This window comes from Hypanus sabinus, unplaced genomic scaffold (assembly GCF_030144855.1).
Source record: "Hypanus sabinus isolate sHypSab1 unplaced genomic scaffold, sHypSab1.hap1 scaffold_1871, whole genome shotgun sequence".
NCBI lineage: Eukaryota > Metazoa > Chordata > Chondrichthyes > Myliobatiformes > Dasyatidae > Hypanus > Hypanus sabinus.
This window is the reverse complement of record NW_026779961.1, coordinates 26601-45471: the sequence shown is the minus strand read 5'-3', so window position 1 is coordinate 45471 and position 18871 is coordinate 26601. Positions and strand designations below refer to the sequence as shown.

The 18871-nt window shown below is 54.5% G+C and overlaps 1 protein-coding gene across 1 annotated transcript in view; it reads left to right on the top strand.

The window, feature by feature from the left end:
* Positions 1 to 18871, top strand: part of ncapd2 (non-SMC condensin I complex, subunit D2) — a 57446-nt gene that overhangs the window by 12710 nt on the left and 25865 nt on the right. The window contains exons 5-8 of the mRNA XM_059959808.1: positions 3093 to 3225; positions 10087 to 10174; positions 10291 to 10479; positions 12495 to 12667. Coding sequence (XP_059815791.1) covers positions 3093 to 3225; positions 10087 to 10174; positions 10291 to 10479; positions 12495 to 12667 — 583 coding nt within the window. The remainder of the gene's footprint in view (positions 1 to 3092; positions 3226 to 10086; positions 10175 to 10290; positions 10480 to 12494; positions 12668 to 18871) is intronic.

Sequence of the window (18871 nt, the reverse complement as noted above, 5' to 3'; positions counted from 1 at the left end):
GTGCAGAGGAGATTCACCAGGACGCTGCCTGGATTAGAGAGGGTGCAGAGGAGATTCACCAGGATGCTGCCTGGATTAGAGAGGGTGCAGAGGAGATTCACCAGGACGCTGCCTGGATTAGCGAGGGTGCAGAGGAGATTCACCAGGACGCTGCCTGGATTAGAGAGGGTGCAGAGGAGATTCACCAGAACGCTGCCTGGATTAGAGAGGGTGCAGAGGAGATTCACTTGGACGCTGCCTGGATTAGAGAGGGTGCAGAGGAGATTCACCAGGATGCTGCCTGGATTAGAGAGGGTGCAGAGGAGATTCACCGGGACTCTGCCTGGATTAGAGAGGGTGCAGAGGAGATTCACCAGGATGCTGCCTGGATTAGAGAGGGTGCAGAGGAGATTCACCGGGACTCTGCCTGGATTAGAGAGGGTGCAGAGGAGATTCACCAGGACGCTGCCTGGATTAGAGAGGGTACAGAGGAGATTCACCAGGACGCTGCCTGGATTAGAGAGGGTGCAGAGGAGATTCACCGGGACTCTGCCTGGATTAGAGAGGGTGCAGAGGAGATTCACCAGGATGCTGCCTGGATTAGAGAGGGTGCAGAGGAGATTCACCCTCTGGTCACAGTAATGTCCTTGTCCATCTAAATCTTCACACACACCCTACGATGGTGATAAGTGTCAGAATAAATATTTATATACAGAATAACAGATACCTGGGAGTGGATAACAGACTGGGATCTAAACCCGGAGTTTGGGGGGGTTTATATATAGAATAACAGATCCCTGGGAGTGAGTTACAGGCTGGGATCTAATCCAGGGGTTTGGGGGGTTTATATATGGAATAACAGATCCCCGGGAGTGGGTTACAGACTGGGATCTAATCCAGGGGTTCGGGGGGGGTTATATATAGAATAACAGATCCCCGGGAGTGGGTTACAGACTGGGGTCTAATCCAGGGGTTCGGGGGGTTTATATATAGAATAACAGATCCCCGGGAGTGGGTTACAGACTGGGATCTAATCCAGGTGTTCGGGGGGTTTATATATAGAATAAAGATCCCCGGGAGTGGGTTACAGACTGGGATCTAATCCAGGGGTTCAGGGGGTTATATACAGAATAACAGATCCCCGGGAGTGGGTTACAGACTGGGGTCTAATCCAGGGGTTCGGGGGGTTTATATATAGAATAACAGATCCCCGGGAGTGGGTTACAGACTGGGATCTAATCCAGGGGTCAGGAGGGTTTATATTTAGATTAACAGATCCCCGGGAGTGGGTTACAGTGTGGTGGGATGTGTTTGTCTCGGAAGAAGGGTTCCTCCTCATAAGTTCCCGAAAGAGCCCCAGTCTTCTTCCCGCTAACAGTCTGTGTCTGTGCGAGACTAAAGGTTCTCGAAACCTGACGCAAGGCTCTGCTTCCCCCTTCTACAGTCAAAAACTGCACCAGTTTGAAATCTCTGAAATATCTGCTGATATAGAAGGCCCAAAATTGCTAACACTTCTCGGGTATGAGTGTGCAGAGGAAGTAGCAATCTGTGTCTGACCCCGGGAGTGTGTGATGGGACGGTGTGGAGGGAGATTCACTCTGTGTCTGACCCCGGGAGTGTGTGATGGGACGGTGTGGAGGGAGATTCACTCTGTGTCTGACCCCGGGAGTGTGTGATGGGACGGTGAGGAGGGAGATTCACTCTGTGTCTGACCCTGTGAGTGTGTGATGTGACGGTGTGGAGGGAGATTCACTCTGTGTCTGACCCCGGGAGTGTGTGATGAGACGGTGTGGAGTGAGATTAACTCTGTGTCTGACCCCGGGAGTGTGTGATGGGACGGTGGGGACGGAGATTCACTCTGGGTCTGACCCCGGGAGTGTGTGATGGGACGGTGCGGAGGGAGATTCACTCTGTGTCTGACCCCGGGCGTGTGTGATGGGACGGTGTGGAGGGAGATTCACTCTGTGTCAGACCCCGGGAGTGTGTGATGGGACGGTGAGGAGGGAGATTCACTGTGTGTCTGACCCCGGGAGTGTGTGATGGGACGGTGTGGAGGGAGATTCACTCTGTGTCAGACCCCGGGAGTGTGTGATGGGACGGTGCGGAAGGAGATTCACTCTGTGTCTGACCCCGGGAGTGTGTGATGGGACGGTGAGGAGGGAGATTCACTCTGTGTCTGACCCTGGGAGTGTGTGATGGGACGGTGAGGAGGGAGATTCACTCTGTGTCTGACCCCGGGAGTGTGTGATGGGACGGTGTGGAGGGGGATTCACTCTGTGTCTGACCCCGGGTGTGTGTGATGGGACGGTGAGGAGGGGGATTCACTCTGTGTCTGACCCCGGGAGTGTGTGATGGGACGGTGAGGAGGGGGATTCACTCTGTGTCTGACCCCGGGTGTGTGTGATGGGACGGTGAGCAGGGAGATTCACTCTGTGTCTGACCCCGGGAGTGTGTGATGGGACGGTGTGGAGGGGGATTCACTCTGTGTCTGACCCTGGGTGTGTGTGATGGGACGGTGAGGAGGGGGATTCACTCTGTGTCTGACCCCGGGAGTGTGTGATGGGACGGTGAGGAGGGGGATTCACTCTGTGTCTGACCCCGGGTGTGTGTGATGGGACGGTGAGGAGGGAGATTCACTGTGTGTCTGACCCCGGGAGTGTGTGATGGGACGGTGTGGAGGGAGATTCACTGTGTGTCTGACCCCGGGAGTGTGTGATGGGACGGTGTGGAGGGAGATTCACTCTGTGTCTGACCCCGGGAGTGTGTGATTGGACGGTGTGGAGGGAGATTCACTCTGTGTCTGACCCCGGGAGTGTGTGATGGGACGGTGTGGAGGGAGATTCACTCTGTGTCTGACTCCGGGAGTGTGTGATGGGAAGGTCCGGAGGGAGATTCACTCTGTGTCTGACCCCGGGAGTGTGTGATGGGACGGTGTGGAGGGAGATTCACTCTGTGTCTGACCCCGGGAGTGTGTGATGGGACGGTGTGGAGGGAGATTCACTCTGTGTCTGACCCCGGGAGTGTGTGATGGGACGGTGGGGAGGGAGATTCACTCTGTGTCTGACCCTCGGAATGTGTGGAGTGAGCTTGTCAACCCTACACTCTCTATGCAGAGGTGAACCGGAGATTGTGGGCAGTAACCTGGAGACCCTTTACACTGTCGGATTGGGGTCACAAGCATCCCAGGACTATCAGCTCGCCCGGGACATCTGCCTTGCTATTGGAAAACTCTCAAACTCTAAGAAGGTAGGCCATTCTGACACCACACCCACCTTAAACTAAGCAGATTACAGTCTACTCTTGTAATTGCACAGATCTCTCCCTGACGGAGAGGGACTGAGAGACACCGGTCAGTGTACAGATCTCCCCCAGAGAGAGAGGGACTGAGAGACACCGGTCAGTGTACAGATCTCCCCCTGAGAGAGAGGGACTGAGTGACACAGGTCAGTGTACAGATCTCCCCCTGAGAGAGAGGGACTGAGTGACACAGGTCAGTGTACAGATCACCCCCTGAGAGAGAGGGACTGAGAGACACCTGTCAGTGTACAGATCTCCCCCAGAGAGAGAGGGACTGAGAGGCACCGGTCAGTGTACAGATCACCACCAGAGAGAGAGGGTCTGAGAGACAGCGGTCAGTGTACAGATCTCCCCCTGAGAGAGAGGGACTGAGAGACACCTGTCAGTGTACAAATTTCCCCTTGAGAGAGAGGGACTGAGAGACACCGGTCAGTGTTCCGATCTCCCCCTGAGAGAGAGGGACTGAGACACACTGGTCAGTGTACAGATCTCCCCCTGAGAGAGAGGGACTGAGAGACACCGGTCAGTGTACAGATTTCCCCTGGAGAGAGAGGGACTGAGAGACACCGGTCAGTGTTCCGATCTCCCCCTGAGAGAGAGGGACTGAGACACACTGGTCAGTGTACAGATCTCCCCCTGAGAGAGAGGGACGGAGAGACACCGGTCAGTGTACAGATCTCCCCCAGAGAGAGAGGGACTGAGAGACACCGGTCAGTGCACAGATCTCCCCCTGAGAGAGAGGGACTGAGAGACACCGGTCAGTGTACTGATCTCCCCCTGAGAGAGAGGGACTGAGAGACACCTGTCAGTGTACAGATCTCCCCCTGAGAGACACCGGTCAGTGTACAGATCTCCCCCTGAGATAGAGGGAATGAGAGACACCGGTCAGTGTACAGATCTCCCCCTGAGAGAGAGGGACTGAGAGACACCGGTCAGTGTACAGATCTCTCCCTGACGGAGAGGGACTGAGAGACACCGGTCAGTGTACTGATCTCCCCCTGAGAGAGAGGGACTGAGAGACACCTGTCAGTGTACAGATCTCCCCCTGAGAGAGAGGGACTGAGAGACACCGGTCAGTGTACAGATCTCCCCCTGAGAGAGTGTGACTGACAGACACCGGTCAGTGTACAGATCTCCCCCTGAGAGAGAGGGACTGAGAGACACCGGTCAGTGTACAGATCTCCCCCTGACAGAGAGGGACTGAGAGACACAGGTCAGTGTACAGATCTCCCCCTGAGAGAGAGGGACTGAGAGACACCGGTCAGTGTACAGATCTCCCCCTGAGAGAGAGGGACTGAGAGATACCGGTCAGTGTACAGATCTCCCCCTGAGAGAGAGGGACTGAGAGACACCGGTCAGTGTACAGATCTCCCCCTGAGAGAGAGGGACTGAGAGACACCGGTCAGTGTACATATCTCCCCCTGAGAGAGAGGGACTGAGAGACACCGGTCAGTGTACAGATCTCCCCCTGAGAGAGAGGGACTGAGAGACACCGGTCAGTGTACAGATCTCCCCCTGAGAGAGAGGGACTGAGAGACACCGGTCAGTGTACAGATCTCCACCTGAGAGCAAGGGACTGAGAGACACCGGTCAGTGTACAGATCTCCACCTGAGAGCAAGGGACTGAGAGACACCGGTCTGTGTACAGATCTCCCCCTGAGAGACACCGGTCAGTGTACAGATCTCCCCCTGAGAGAGAGGGACTGAGAGACACCGGTCAGTGTACAGATCACCACCAGAGAGAGAGGGACTGAGAGACACCGGTCAGTGTACAGATCTCTCACTGAGAGAGAGGGACTGAGAGACACAGGTCAGTGTACAGATTACCCCCTGAGAGAGAGGGACTGAGAGACACCGGTCAGTGTACAGATCTCCCCCTGAGAGAGAGGGACTGAGAGACACCGGTCAGTGTACAGATCTCCCCCTGACAGAGAGGGACTGAGAGACACAGGTCAGTGTACAGATCTCCCCCTGAGAGAGAGGGACTGAGAGACACCGGTCAGTGTACAGATCTCCCCCTGAGAGAGAGGGACTGAGAGATACCGGTCAGTGTACAGATCTCCCCCTGAGAGAGAGGGACTGAGAGACACCGGTCAGTGTACAGATCTCCCCCTGAGAGAGAGGGACTGAGAGACACCGGTCAGTGTACATATCTCCCCCTGAGAGAGAGGGACTGAGAGACACTGGTCAGTGTACAGATCTCCCCCTGAGAGAGAGGGACTGAGAGACACCGGTCAGTGTACAGATCTCCCCCTGAGAGAGAGGGACTGAGAGACACCGGTCAGTGTACAGATCTCCACCTGAGAGCAAGGGACTGAGAGACACCGGTCTGTGTACAGATCTCCCCCTGAGAGACACCGGTCAGTGTACAGATCTCCCCCTGAGAGAGAGGGACTGAGAGACACCGGTCAGTGTACAGATCACCACCAGAGAGAGAGGGACTGAGAGACACCGGTCAGTGTACAGATCTCTCACTGAGAGAGAGGGACTGAGAGACACAGGTCAGTGTACAGATCTCCCCCAGAGAGAGAGGGACTGAGAGACACCGGTCAGTGTACAGATCTCCCCCTGAGAGAGAGGGACTGAGAGACACCGGTGTACAGATCTCCCCCCGAGAGAGAGGGACTGAGAGACACAGGTCAGTGTGCAGATCTCGCCCTGAGAGAGAGGGACTGAGAGACACCGGTCAGTGTACAGATCTCTCACTGAGAGAGAGGTACTGAGAGACACCGGTCAGTGTACAGATCTCCCCCTGAGAGACAGGGACTGAGAGACACCGGTCAGTGTACAGATCTCCCCCTGAGAGAGAGGGACTGAGAGACACCGGTCAGTGTACAGATCACCACCAGAGAGAGAGGGACTGAGAGACACCGGTCAGTGTACAGATCTCCCCCTGAGAGAGAGGGACTGAGAGACAACGGTCAGTGTACAGATCTCCCCCTGAGAGAGAGGGACTGAGAGACACCGGTCAGTGTACAGATCTCCCCCTGAGAGAGAGGGACTGAGAGATACCTGTCAGTGTACAGATCTCCCCCTGAGAGAGAGGGACTGAGAGACACCGGTCAGTGTACAGATCTCCCCCAGAGAGAGAGAGGGACTGAGAGACACCGGTCAGTGTACAGATCTCCCCCTGAGAGAGAGGAACTGAGAGACACCGGTCAGTGTACAGATCTCCCCCTGAGAGAGAGGGACTGAGAGACACCGGTCAGTGTACAGATCACCACCAGAGAGAGAGGGACTGAGAGACACCGGTCAGTGTACAGATCTCTCACTGAGAGAGAGGGACTGAGAGACACAGGTCAGTGTACAGATCACCCCCTGAGAGAGAGGGACTGAGAGACACCTGTCAGTGTACAGATCTCCCCCTGAGAGAGAGGGACTGAGAGACACCGGTCAGTGTACAGATCTCCCCCTGAGAGAGAGGGACTGAGAGACACCGGTGTACAGATCTCCCCCTGAGAGAGGGGGACTGAGTGACACCGGTCAGTGTACAGATCTCCCCCTGAGAGAGAGGGTCTGAGAGACACCGGTCAGTGTACAGATCTCCCCCAGAGAGAGAGGGACTGAGAGACATCGGTCAGTGTACAGATCTCCCCTGAGAGAGAGGGACTGAGAGACACCGTTCAGTGTACAGATCTCCCCCTGAGAGAGAGGGACTGAGAGACACCGGTCAGTGTACAGATCTCCCCCTGAGAGTGAGGGACTGAGAGACACCGGTCAGTGTACAGATCTCCCCCTGAGAGAGAGGGACTGAGAGAGACGTTCAGTGTACAGATCTCCCCCAGAGAGAGAGGGACTGAGAGACACCGGTCAGTGTACAGATCTCCCCCTGAGAGAGAGGAACTGAGAGACACCGGTCAGTGTACAGATCTCTCCCCCAGAGAGAGAGGGACTGAGAGACATCGGTCAGTGTACAGATCTCCCCCTGAGAGAGAGGGACTGAGAGACAGCGGTCAGTGTACAGATCTCCCCCTGAGAGAGAGGGACTGAGAGACATCGGTCAGTGTACAGATCTCCCCCTGAGAGAGAGGGACTGAGAGACACCGGTCAGTGTACAGATCTCCCCCTGAGAGAGAGGGACTGACAGACACCGGTCAGTGTACAGATCTCCCCCAGAGAGAGAGGGACTGAGAGACACCGGTCAGTGTACAAATCTCCCCCTGAGAGAGAGGGACTGAGAGACACCGGTCAGTGTACAGATCTCCCCCTGAGAGAGAGGGACTGAGAGACACCGGTCAGTGTACCGATCTCCCCCTGAGAGAGAGGGACTGAGAGACACCGGTCAGTGTACGGATCTCCCCCTGAGAGAGAGGGACTGAGAGACTCCGGTCAGTGTACCGATCTCCCCTGAGAGGGAGGGACTGAGAGACACCGGACAGTGTGCAGATCTCCCCCTGAGAGACACCGGTCAGTGTACAGATCTCCCCCTGAGAGAGAGAGACTGAGAGACACCGGTCAGTGTACAGGTCTCCCCCTGAGAGAGAGGGACTGAGTGACACCGGTCAGTGTACAGATCTCCCCCTGAGAGAGGGGGACTGAGAGACACCGGTCAGTGTACAGATCTCCCCCTGAGTGAGAGGGACTGAGAGAGACCGGTCAGTGTACCGATCTCCCCCTGAGAGAGAGGGACTGAGAGACACCGGTCAGTGTACAGATCTCCCCCGAGAGAGAGGGACTGAGAGACATCGGTCAGTGTACAGATCTCCCCCGAGAGAGAGGGACTGAGAGACATCGGTCAGTGTACAGATCTCCCCCTGAGAGAGAGGGACTGAGAGACAGCGGTCAGTGTACAGATCTCCCCCTGAGAGAGAGGGACTGAGAGACATCGGTCAGTGTACAGATCTCCCCCTGAGAGGGAGGGACTGAGAGACACCGGTCAGTGTACCGATCTCCCTCTGAGAGAGAGGGACTGAGAGACACCGGTCAGTGTACAGATCTCCACCTGAGAGAGAGGGACTGAGAGACACCGGTCAGTGTACAGATCTCCCCCTGAGAGAGGGGGACTGAGGGACACCGGTTAGTGTACAGATCTCCCCCTGAGAGAGAGGGACTGAGAGACACAGGTCAGTGTACAGATCTCCCCCCGAGAGAGAGAGACTGAGAGATACAGCGTACACTGTTAAGAAGACGGGAATCTGTTAACGTACGTTAATGTTCGGAGAGTTCTCAGGGTGCAAGTTCACACAGCTCTGTGAACGTGGCAGTGCAAGTTGGCAGGGCGATAAAGAAGGCCTGAGGCTAGTTAATCGGTCAAGTTGGAGCTTGGTAATTTTTAAATTGACTTCCTTTCGTCAGCCGGGCGGAGAGACGGGAAACTGCCGCTGTCTTGTTCAGGTGAGGCCGTAAGCACAGTGGGTGCCCACTGTCCCCGTGCCGAATGGCTGATATCTAATCGGCCAATCATGGGGCAGCAATAAAACACGCTGGCGTGGTCACGAGGCTCATTTGGTGTCCGTCGGACCAACCGGAGTGGGGGGGGGGGGGCGAGATGTGACCTTGACCGTGGTGTTGATGATTGGAGCCAGATGGGGCGGTCTGACTTTCTCGGAAACTGCTGGAGTTTCCACGCACGACCGTCTGTTGTGTCTGCAGAGGATGGCACGAGAAACAGAAGGCATCCAGTGAGCGCCAGTTAATCATTGAACCACAGGACATTACTGCACAGAAACAGGCCTTTCGGCCCTTCTTGGCTGTGCCGAACCGTTTTTCTGCCCAGTACCACTGACCTGCACCCGGACCATATCCCTCCGTACCCCTCTCATCCGTGTACCTGTCCAGGTTTATCTTAAATGTTAAAAGTGAGCCCGCATTCACCACTTCATCTGGCAGCTCATTCCACACTCCCACCACTCCCTGTGTGAGGAAGCCCCCACCCCCCCCCCATGTTCCCTTTAAATTTTTCCCCCTTCACCCTTAACCCATGACCTCTGCTTTTTCTCTCTCCTAACCTCAGTGGAAAAAGTCTGCTTGCATTCATTCTATCTATATCCATCATAATTTTATCCACCTCTATCAAGTCTCCCCTCATTCTCCTACGCTCCAGGGAATAAAGTCCTAACCTGTTCAACCTTTCTCTGTAACTCAGTTTCTCAAGTCCCGGCAACATCCTTGTAAACTTTCTCTGCACTCTTTCAACCTTATTAATATCCTTCCTGTAATTCGGTGACCAAAACTGTACACAATACTCCAAATTCGGCCTCACCAATGCCTTATACGACCTCACCATAACATTCCAACTCTTATACTCAATACTTTGATTTATAAAGGCCAATGTACCAAAAGGTCTCTTTACGACCCGATCTACCCGTGACGCCACTTTTAGGGAATTATGTATCTGTACTCGCAGATCCCTCTGTTCTACTGCACTCCTCAGTGTCCCACCTTTTACCTTGTATGTTCTACCTTGGTTTTTCCTTCTGAAGTGCAATACCTCACACTTGTCCGCATTAAACTCCATCTGCCATTTTTCTGCCCGTTCCACCAACTGGTCCAAATCCCTCTGCGAGCTTTGAAAACCTTCCTCACTGTCCACTACACCTCCAGTCTTTGTATCGTCAGCGAATTTGCTGATCCAATTCGCCACATTATCATCCTGACAATCGAGTAACCACCTTCACTGGGGACGATCTGGCCCGGTGGTATTTATGCCCCCGTCGTCACTCCCTCTCTCCTGATTGGTCAGTCCTCGTCCAATCAGATTGCCACTCTCCTACCTCGTTTACAATCGTGGTCCCGTTCTCAGGCACTGCCAAGACGCCCGCGTGCAGGGTGGGGCGGCCCTCGACTCACCCGCTCTCTCGTTCCTTGCAGCAGGGCGTTCCCGGACGGAGTGAGGCTCCCTTCCGCCTGCCCGCGGACCACCCCCTCTTCGCCCATCTCTGCTCGGCCGTGACGGAAGGTAAGGGCTGGCCCCAGGCCGCGGCGGGGTAAGGTGAGGGGGGGGGGGGGTGGTTGTTGGTCGGCCCTGTGTTAATCATGCCTTTCTTGTCTCCCCGTTCCTCTCCCCCCACAAAGGCTTCTCGGCCCCCAGCCTGTACTGGCGCCCCTTCGCCGAGTCCGCTGTCTCCCTGCTCTACCGTCTGGCCGAGAATCCGGACCAGCTGTGCGGGAGCCTCCTCCTCCGCTGCTCCCGGCTCCTCGTCAGCCCGGAGCCCCAAGGCGGAGGCTCCCCGCTGCCCAGCGCCCAATCGGAGGAGGGCAAAGGTAAGGGGGGGGGGGTTTGAAGCTCGTGCCGGGCTCTGCCATCCAGGGGTGGAGTGGGTGCCTCTGTGTTTACAGGACCTCCTGGTGACCTCTCCCTCCCCAGCGCGTGGAACAGGCCCCACGGCCAAAGATGTCGCGCCGGGCAAATAGAATTGGAAATAAACCCCTTCTCCGCCTGCCTGCTCTCAGGGTCCCGGTAGTGAGGGAAAAAAACTTGCCCCGCACTTCTCAGAATCAGAACGAGAATCGGGGTTTGTTGTCAGCGGCATGTGACGTGAAATTCGCTAACTTAGCAGCAGCAGTTCAATGACGTACGTATTCTAGCAGAGAGAGAAGATTAATAATAATAATAAATAAAACATTAAATGAACAAGTAAATCAATTACGTACATTGAATAGATTTTTAAAAATCTATTCAAACAGAAATACTGTATATATTTTTTAAAAAGTGGGTTAGTGTCCAAGGGTTCAATGTTCATTTAGGAATCGGACGGCAGAGGGGAAGAAGCTGTTCCTGAATCTCTGAGTGTGTGCCTTCGGGCTCCTGTACCTCCTCCCTGATGGCAGAGGGGAAGAAGCTGTTCCTGAATCTCTGAGGGTGTGTCTTCAGGCTCCTGTACCTCCTCCCTGATGGCAGAGGGGAAGGGGCTGTTCCTGAATCACTGAGTGTGTCCCTTCAGGCTCCTGTACCTCCTCCCTGATGGCAGAGGGGAAGGGGCTGTTCCTGAATCACTGAGTGTGTCCCTTCAGGCTCCTGTACCTCCTCCCTGACGGTGACAGTGAGAAAAGGGCATGCCCTGGGAGCTGGGGGGTCCTTAATAACGGACGCTGCCTTTCTGAGACACCGCTCCCTGAAGATGTCCCGCGTACTTTGTAGGCCGGTGTCCGAGATGGAGCTGATCAGATTTACAACCCTCTGCAGCTTCTTTCGGTCCTGTGCAGTAGCCCCTCCGTACCAGGCAGTGATGCAGCCTGTCAGAATGCTCTCCACGGTACAACTAGAGAAGTTTTTGAGTGTATTCGTTGACGGGTCCAATCTCCTCAAACTCCTAATGAAGTACAGCCGCTGTCTCGCCTTCTTTATGACTACATCGATGTGTTGGGACCAGGTCGGATCCTCAGAGATCTCGACAGCCGGGAACTTGAAGCTGCTCACTCTCTCCACTTCTGATCCCTCTGTGAGGATCGGTGTGTGTTCCCTCGTCTGACCCTTCCTGAAGTCCACAATCGGCTCTCTGGACTGACTGACGTTGAGTGCCAGGTCGTTGCTGTGACACCACTCCGCTAGTTGGCATATCTCACTCCTGTACGCCCTCTCGTCACCACCTGAGATTCCACCAACGACGGTTGTGTCGTCTGGAAATTTACAGATGGGGTCTGAGCCGTGCCTGGCCACGCAGTCGTGGGGGTAGGGAGAGTAGAGTACAATATATCTATATATCGGGGATGTGTTCCCTCGTCTGACCCTTCCTGAAGTCCACAATCGGCTCTCTGGACTGACTGACGTTGAGTGCCAGGTCGTTGCTGTGACACCACTCCGCTAGTTGGCATATCTCACTCCTGTACGCCCTCTCGTCACCACCTGAGATTCCACCAACGACGGTTGTGTCGTCTGCAAGTTTACAGATGGTATCTGAACCGTGCCTGGCCACGCAGCCGTGGGTGTAGGGAGAGTAGAGCAGTGGGCTGCAGGAAACATTCTGTCCGCTTCCGCTCTGTCTGGGCCGTTCGCTGTTCAGAAACGAGAGAGAATATCTGCTGACGCGGGAAATCCGGAGCAACACACACGAAATGCTGGAGGAAGCTGACAGGCCAGGCGGCGTCTGTAAATGGTCGACGTTTCGGGCCGAGACTTGTCCGGCCGGCCGGGTTCCTCCAGCATTCCGCGTCTGCCCTTTCACTGTTGGATAGCTTTGATGGCGCAGGTTTCCCCCGCTGTCTGAAGTAGAGCTGCTGTCTAGCCTTCTTTATGACCACATCCCCCCCCCCCCCCCCGATCCGTTTCCCCTCCCCAGGTGCGGCGACCGAGCTGTCCGTCCACCTGCTGACCAACCTGGTGAGCCTGGTGGGACAAGTGGCCTTACAGCAGGTGGTTCACCTGGAGCAGGCCGTCGGCCCCGAGCTCCAGCGGCGACGGCTGGACCGCGAGCAGAGGGCCAGCAAGCAGAGGGGAGCCAGCAAGCCCAAGGTGGGTGTGTGTGTCCGTCCCTCCGGCAAACCGACACCCCTCCCGGAGCCCGAAAACACCCCGCGGATTCACCACAACCTGGCTAAAGAAATTCCTCATCGTTCATAAAGGACATCCCTCCGTTCTGAGACCGTGTCCTCTGCTCCTAGACCCCCCCACTACAGGAAACATCCTCTCCACATCCACTCTGTTTGTGTCCTCTGGTCCTAGACCCCCCCCACTACAGGAAACATCCTCTCCACATCCACTCTATCTGTGTCCTCCGGTTCTCAACTCCCCCACTACAGGAAACATCCTCTCCACATCCACTCTATCTGTGTCCTCTGGTCCTAGACTCCCCCACTACAGGAAACATCCTCTCCACATCCACCCTATCTGTGTCCTCTGGTCCTAGACTCCCCCACTACAGGAAACATCCTCTCCACATCCACTCTATCTGTGTCCTCTGGTCCTCGACTCACCCACTACAGGAAACATCCTCTCCACATCCACTCTATCTGTGTCCTTTGGTCCTAGACTCCCCCACTACAGGAAACATCTTCTCCACATCCACTCTATCTGTGTCCTCTGGTCCTAGACTCTCTCACTGCAGGAAACATCCTCTCCACATCCACTCTATCTGTGTCCTCTGGTCCTCGACTCCCCCACTACAGGAAACATCCTCTCCACATCCACTCTATCTGTGTCCTCTGGTCCTCGACTCCCCCACTACAGGAAACATCCTCTCCACATCCACTCTCTCTGTGTCCTCTGATCCTAGACTCCCCCACTACAGGAAACATCCTCTCCACGTCCACTCTATCTGTGTCCTCTGGTCCTCGACTCCCCCACTACAGGAAACATCCTCTCCACATCCACTCTATCTGTGTCCTCTGGTCCTAGACTCCCCCACTGCAGGAAACATCCTCTCCACATCCACTCTATCTGTGTCCTTTGGTCCTAGACTCCCACACTACAGAAAACATCCTCTCCACATCCACTCTATCTGTGTCCTGTGGTCCTCGACTCACCCACTACAGGAAACATCCTCTCCACATCCACTCTATCTGTGTCCTCTGGTCCTCGACTCACCCACTACAGGAAACATCCTCTCCACATCCACTCTATCTGTGTCCTTTGGTCCTAGACTCCCCCACTACAGGAAACATCCTCTCCACATCCACTCTATCTGTGTCCTCTGGTCCTAGACTCTCTCACTGCAGGAAACATCCTCTCCACATCCACTCTATCTGTGTCCTCTGGTCCTCGACTCCCCCACTACAGGAAACATCCTCTCCACATCCACTCTATCTGTGTCCTCTGGTCCTCGACTCCCCCACTACAGGAAACATCCTCTCCACATCCACTCTCTCTGTGTCCTCTGATCCTAGACTCCCCCACTACAGGAAACATCCTCTCCACATCCACTCTATCTGTGTCCTCTGGTCCTCGACTCCCCCACTACAGGAAACATCCTCTCCACATCCACTCTATCTGTGTCCTCTGGTCCTCGACTCCCCCACTACAGGAAACATCCTCTCCACATCCACTCTATCTGTGTCCTCTGGTCCTAGACTCTCCCACACTACAGGAAACATCCTCTCCACATCCACTCTATCTGTGTCCTCCGGTTCTCAACTCCCCCACTACAGGAAACATCCTCTCCACATCCACTCTATCTGTGTCCTCTGGTCCTAGACTCCCCCACTACAGGAAACATCCTCTCCACATCCACCCTATCTGTGTCCTCTGGTCCTAGACTCCCCCACTACAGGAAACATCCTCTCCACATCCACTCTATCTGTGTCCTCTGGTCCTCGACTCCCCCACTACAGGAAACATCCTCTCCACATCCACTCTCTCTGTGTCCTCTGATCCTAGACTCCCCCACTACAGGAAACATCCTCTCCACATCCACTCTATCTGTGTCCTCTGGTCCTCGACTCCCCCACTACAGGAAACATCCTCTCCACATCCACTCTATCTGTGTCCTCTGGTCCTAGACTCCCCCACTGCAGGAAACATCCTCTCCACATCCACTCTCTCTGTGTCCTCTGATCCTAGACTCCCCCACTACAGGAAACATCCTCTCCACATCCACTCTATCTGTGTCCTTTGGTCCTAGACTCCCACACTACAGAAAACATCCTCTCCACATCCACTCTATCTGTGTCCTGTGGTCCTCGACTCACCCACTACAGGAAACATCCTCTCCACATCCACTCTATCTGTGTCCTCTGGTCCTCGACTCACCCACTACAGGAAACATCCTCTCCACATCCACTCTATCTGTGTCCTTTGGTCCTAGACTCCCCCACTACAGGAAACATCCTCTCCACATCCACTCTATCTGTGTCCTCTGGTCCTAGACTCTCTCACTGCAGGAAACATCCTCTCCACATCCACTCTATCTGTGTCCTCTGGTCCTCGACTCCCCCACTACAGGAAACATCCTCTCCACATCCACTCTATCTGTGTCCTCTGGTCCTCGACTCCCCCACTACAGGAAACATCCTCTCCACATCCACTCTCTCTGTGTCCTCTGATCCTAGACTCCCCCACTACAGGAAACATCCTCTCCACATCCACTCTATCTGTGTCCTCTGGTCCTCGACTCCCCCACTACAGGAAACATCCTCTCCACATCCACTCTATCTGTGTCCTCTGGTCCTCGACTCCCCCACTACAGGAAACATCCTCTCCACATCCACTCTATCTGTGTCCTCTGGTCCTAGACTCTCCCACACTACAGGAAACATCCTCTCCACATCCACTCTATCTGTGTCCTCCGGTTCTCAACTCCCCCACTACAGGAAACATCCTCTCCACATCCACTCTATCTGTGTCCTCTGGTCCTAGACTCCCCCACTACAGGAAACATCCTCTCCACATCCACCCTATCTGTGTCCTCTGGTCCTAGACTCCCCCACTACAGGAAACATCCTCTCCACATCCACTCTATCTGTGTCCTCTGGTCCTCGACTCCCCCACTACAGGAAACATCCTCTCCACATCCACTCTCTCTGTGTCCTCTGATCCTAGACTCCCCCACTACAGGAAACATCCTCTCCACATCCACTCTATCTGTGTCCTCTGGTCCTCGACTCCCCCACTACAGGAAACATCCTCTCCACATCCACTCTATCTGTGTCCTCTGGTCCTAGACTCCCCCACTGCAGGAAACATCCTCTCCACATCCACTCTCTCTGTGTCCTCTGATCCTAGACTCCCCCACTACAGGAAACATCCTCTCCACATCCACTCTATCTGTGTCCTCTGGTCCTCGACTCCCCCACTACAGGAAACATCCTCTCCACATCCACTCTATCTGTGTCCTCTGGTCCTCGACTCCCCCACTACAGGAAACATCCTCTCCACATCCACTCTATCTGTGTCCTCTGGTCCTAGACTCTCCCACACTACAGGAAACATCCTCTCCACATCCACTCTATCTGTGTCCTCCGGTTCTCAACTCCCCCACTACAGGAAACATCCTCTCCACATCCACTCTATCTGTGTCCTCTGGTCCTAGACTCCCCCACTACAGGAAACATCCTCTCCACATCCACCCTATCTGTGTCCTCTGGTCCTAGACTCCCCCACTACATGAAACATCCTCTCCACATCCACTCTATCTGTGTCCTCTGGTCCTCGACTCCCCCACTACAGGAAACATCCTCTCCACATCCACTCTCTCTGTGTCCTCTGATCCTAGACTCCCCCACTACAGGAAACATCCTCTCCACATCCACTCTATCTGTGTCCTCTGGTCCTCGACTCCCCCACTACAGGAAACATCCTCTCCACATCCACTCTATCTGTGTCCTCTGGTCCTAGACTCCCCCACTGCAGGAAACATCCTCTCCACATCCACTCTATCTGTGTCATTTGGTCCTAGACTCCCACACTACAGAAAACATCCTCTCCACATCCACTCTATCTGTGTCCTGTGGTCCTCGACTCACCCACTACAGGAAACATCCTCTCCACATCCACTCTATCTGTGTCCTCTGGTCCTCGACTCACCCACTACAGGAAACATCCTCTCCACATCCACTCTATCTGTGTCCTTTGGTCCTAGACTCCCCCACTACAGGAAACATCCTCTCCACATCCACTCTATCTGTGTCCTCTGGTCCTAGACTCTCTCACTGCAGGAAACATCCTCTCCACATCCACTCTATCTGTGTCCTCTGGTCCTCGACTCCCCCACTACAGGAAACATCCTCTCCACATCCACTCTATCTGTGTCCTCTGGTCCTAGACTCTCCCACACTACAGGAAACATCCTCTCCACATCCACTCTCTCTGTGTCCTCTGATCCTAGACTCCCCCACTACAGGAAACATCCTCTCCACATCCACTCTATCTGTGTCCTCTGGTCCTCGACTCCCCCACTACAGGAAACATCCTCTCCACATCCACTCTATCTGTGTCCTCTGGTCCTAGACTCTCCCACACTACAGGAAACATCCTCTCCACATCCACTCTATCTGTGTCCTCCGGTTCTCAACTCCCCCACTACAGGAAACATCCTCTCCACATCCACTCTATCTGTGTCCTCTGGTCCTAGACTCCCCCACTACAGGAAACATCCTCTCCACATCCACCCTATCTGTGTCCTCTGGTCCTAGACTCCCCCACTACAGGAAACATCCTCTCCACATCCACTCTATCTGTGTCCTCTGGTCCTAGACTCCCCCACTGCAGAAAACATCCTCTCCACATCCACTCTATCTGTGTCCTGTGGTCCTCGACTCACCCACTACAGGAAACATCCTCTCCACATCCACTCTATCTGTGTCCTTTGGTCCTAGACTCCCCCACTTCAGGAAACATCTTCTCCACATCCACTCTATCTGTGTCCTCTGGTCCTAGACTCTCTCACTGCAGGAAACATCCTCTCCACATCCACGCTATCTGTGTCCTCTGGTCCTAGACTCCCCCACTGCAGGAAACATCCTCTCCACATCCACTCTATCTGTGTCCTTTGGTCCTAGACTCCCACACTACAGAAAACATCCTCTCCACATCCACTCTATCTGTGTCCTGTGGTCCTCGACTCACCCACTACAGGAAACATCCTCTCCACATCCACTCTATCTGTGTCCTCTGGTCCTCGACTCCCCCACTACAGGAAACATCCTCTCCACATCCACTCTATCTGTGTCCTTTGGTCCTAGACTCCCCCACTGCAGGAAACATCCTCTCCACATCCACTCTATCTGTGTCCTCTGGTCCTAGACTCTCTCACTGCAGGAAACATCCTCTCCACATCCACTCTATCTGTGTCCTCTGGTCCTCGACTCCCCCACTACAGGAAACATCCTCTCCACATCCACTCTATCTGTGTCCTCTGGTCCTCGACTCCCCCACTACAGGAAACATCCTCTCCACATCCACTCTCTCTGTGTCCTCTGATCCTAGACTCCCCCACTACAGGAAACATCCTCTCCACATCCACTCTATCTGTGTCCTCTGGTCCTCGACTCCCCCACTACAGGAAACATCCTCTCCACATCCACTCTATCTGTGTCCTCTGGTCCTCGACACCCCCACTACAGGAAACATCCTCTCCACATCCACTCTATCTGTGTCCTCTGGTCCTAGACTCTCCCACACTACAGGAAACATCCTCTCCACATCCACTCTCTCTGTGTCCTCTGATCCTAGACTCCCCCAGTACAGGAAACATCCTCCCCACATCCACTCTATCTGTGTCCTCTGGTCCTCGACTCCCCCACTACAGGAAACATCCTCTCCACATCCACTCTATCTGTGTCCTCTGGTCCTCGACTCCCCCACTACAGGAAACATCCTCTCCACATCCACTCTATCTGTGTCCTCCGGTTCTCAACTCCCCCACTACAGGAAACATCCTCTCCACATCCACTCTATCTGTGTCCTCTGGTCCTAGACTCCCCCACTACAGGAAACATCCTCTCCACATCCACCCTATCTGTGTCCTCTGGTCCTAGACTCCCCCACTACAGGAAACATCCTCTCCACATCCACTCTATCTGTGTCCTCTGGTCCTCGACTCCCCCACTACAGGAAACATCCTCTCCACATCCACTCTCTCTGTGTCCTCTGATCCTAGACTCCCCCACTACAGGAAACATCCTCTCCACATCCACTCTATCTGTGTCCTCTGGTCCTCGACTCCCCCACTACAGGAAACATCCTCTCCACATCCACTCTATCTGTGTCCTCTGGTCCTAGACT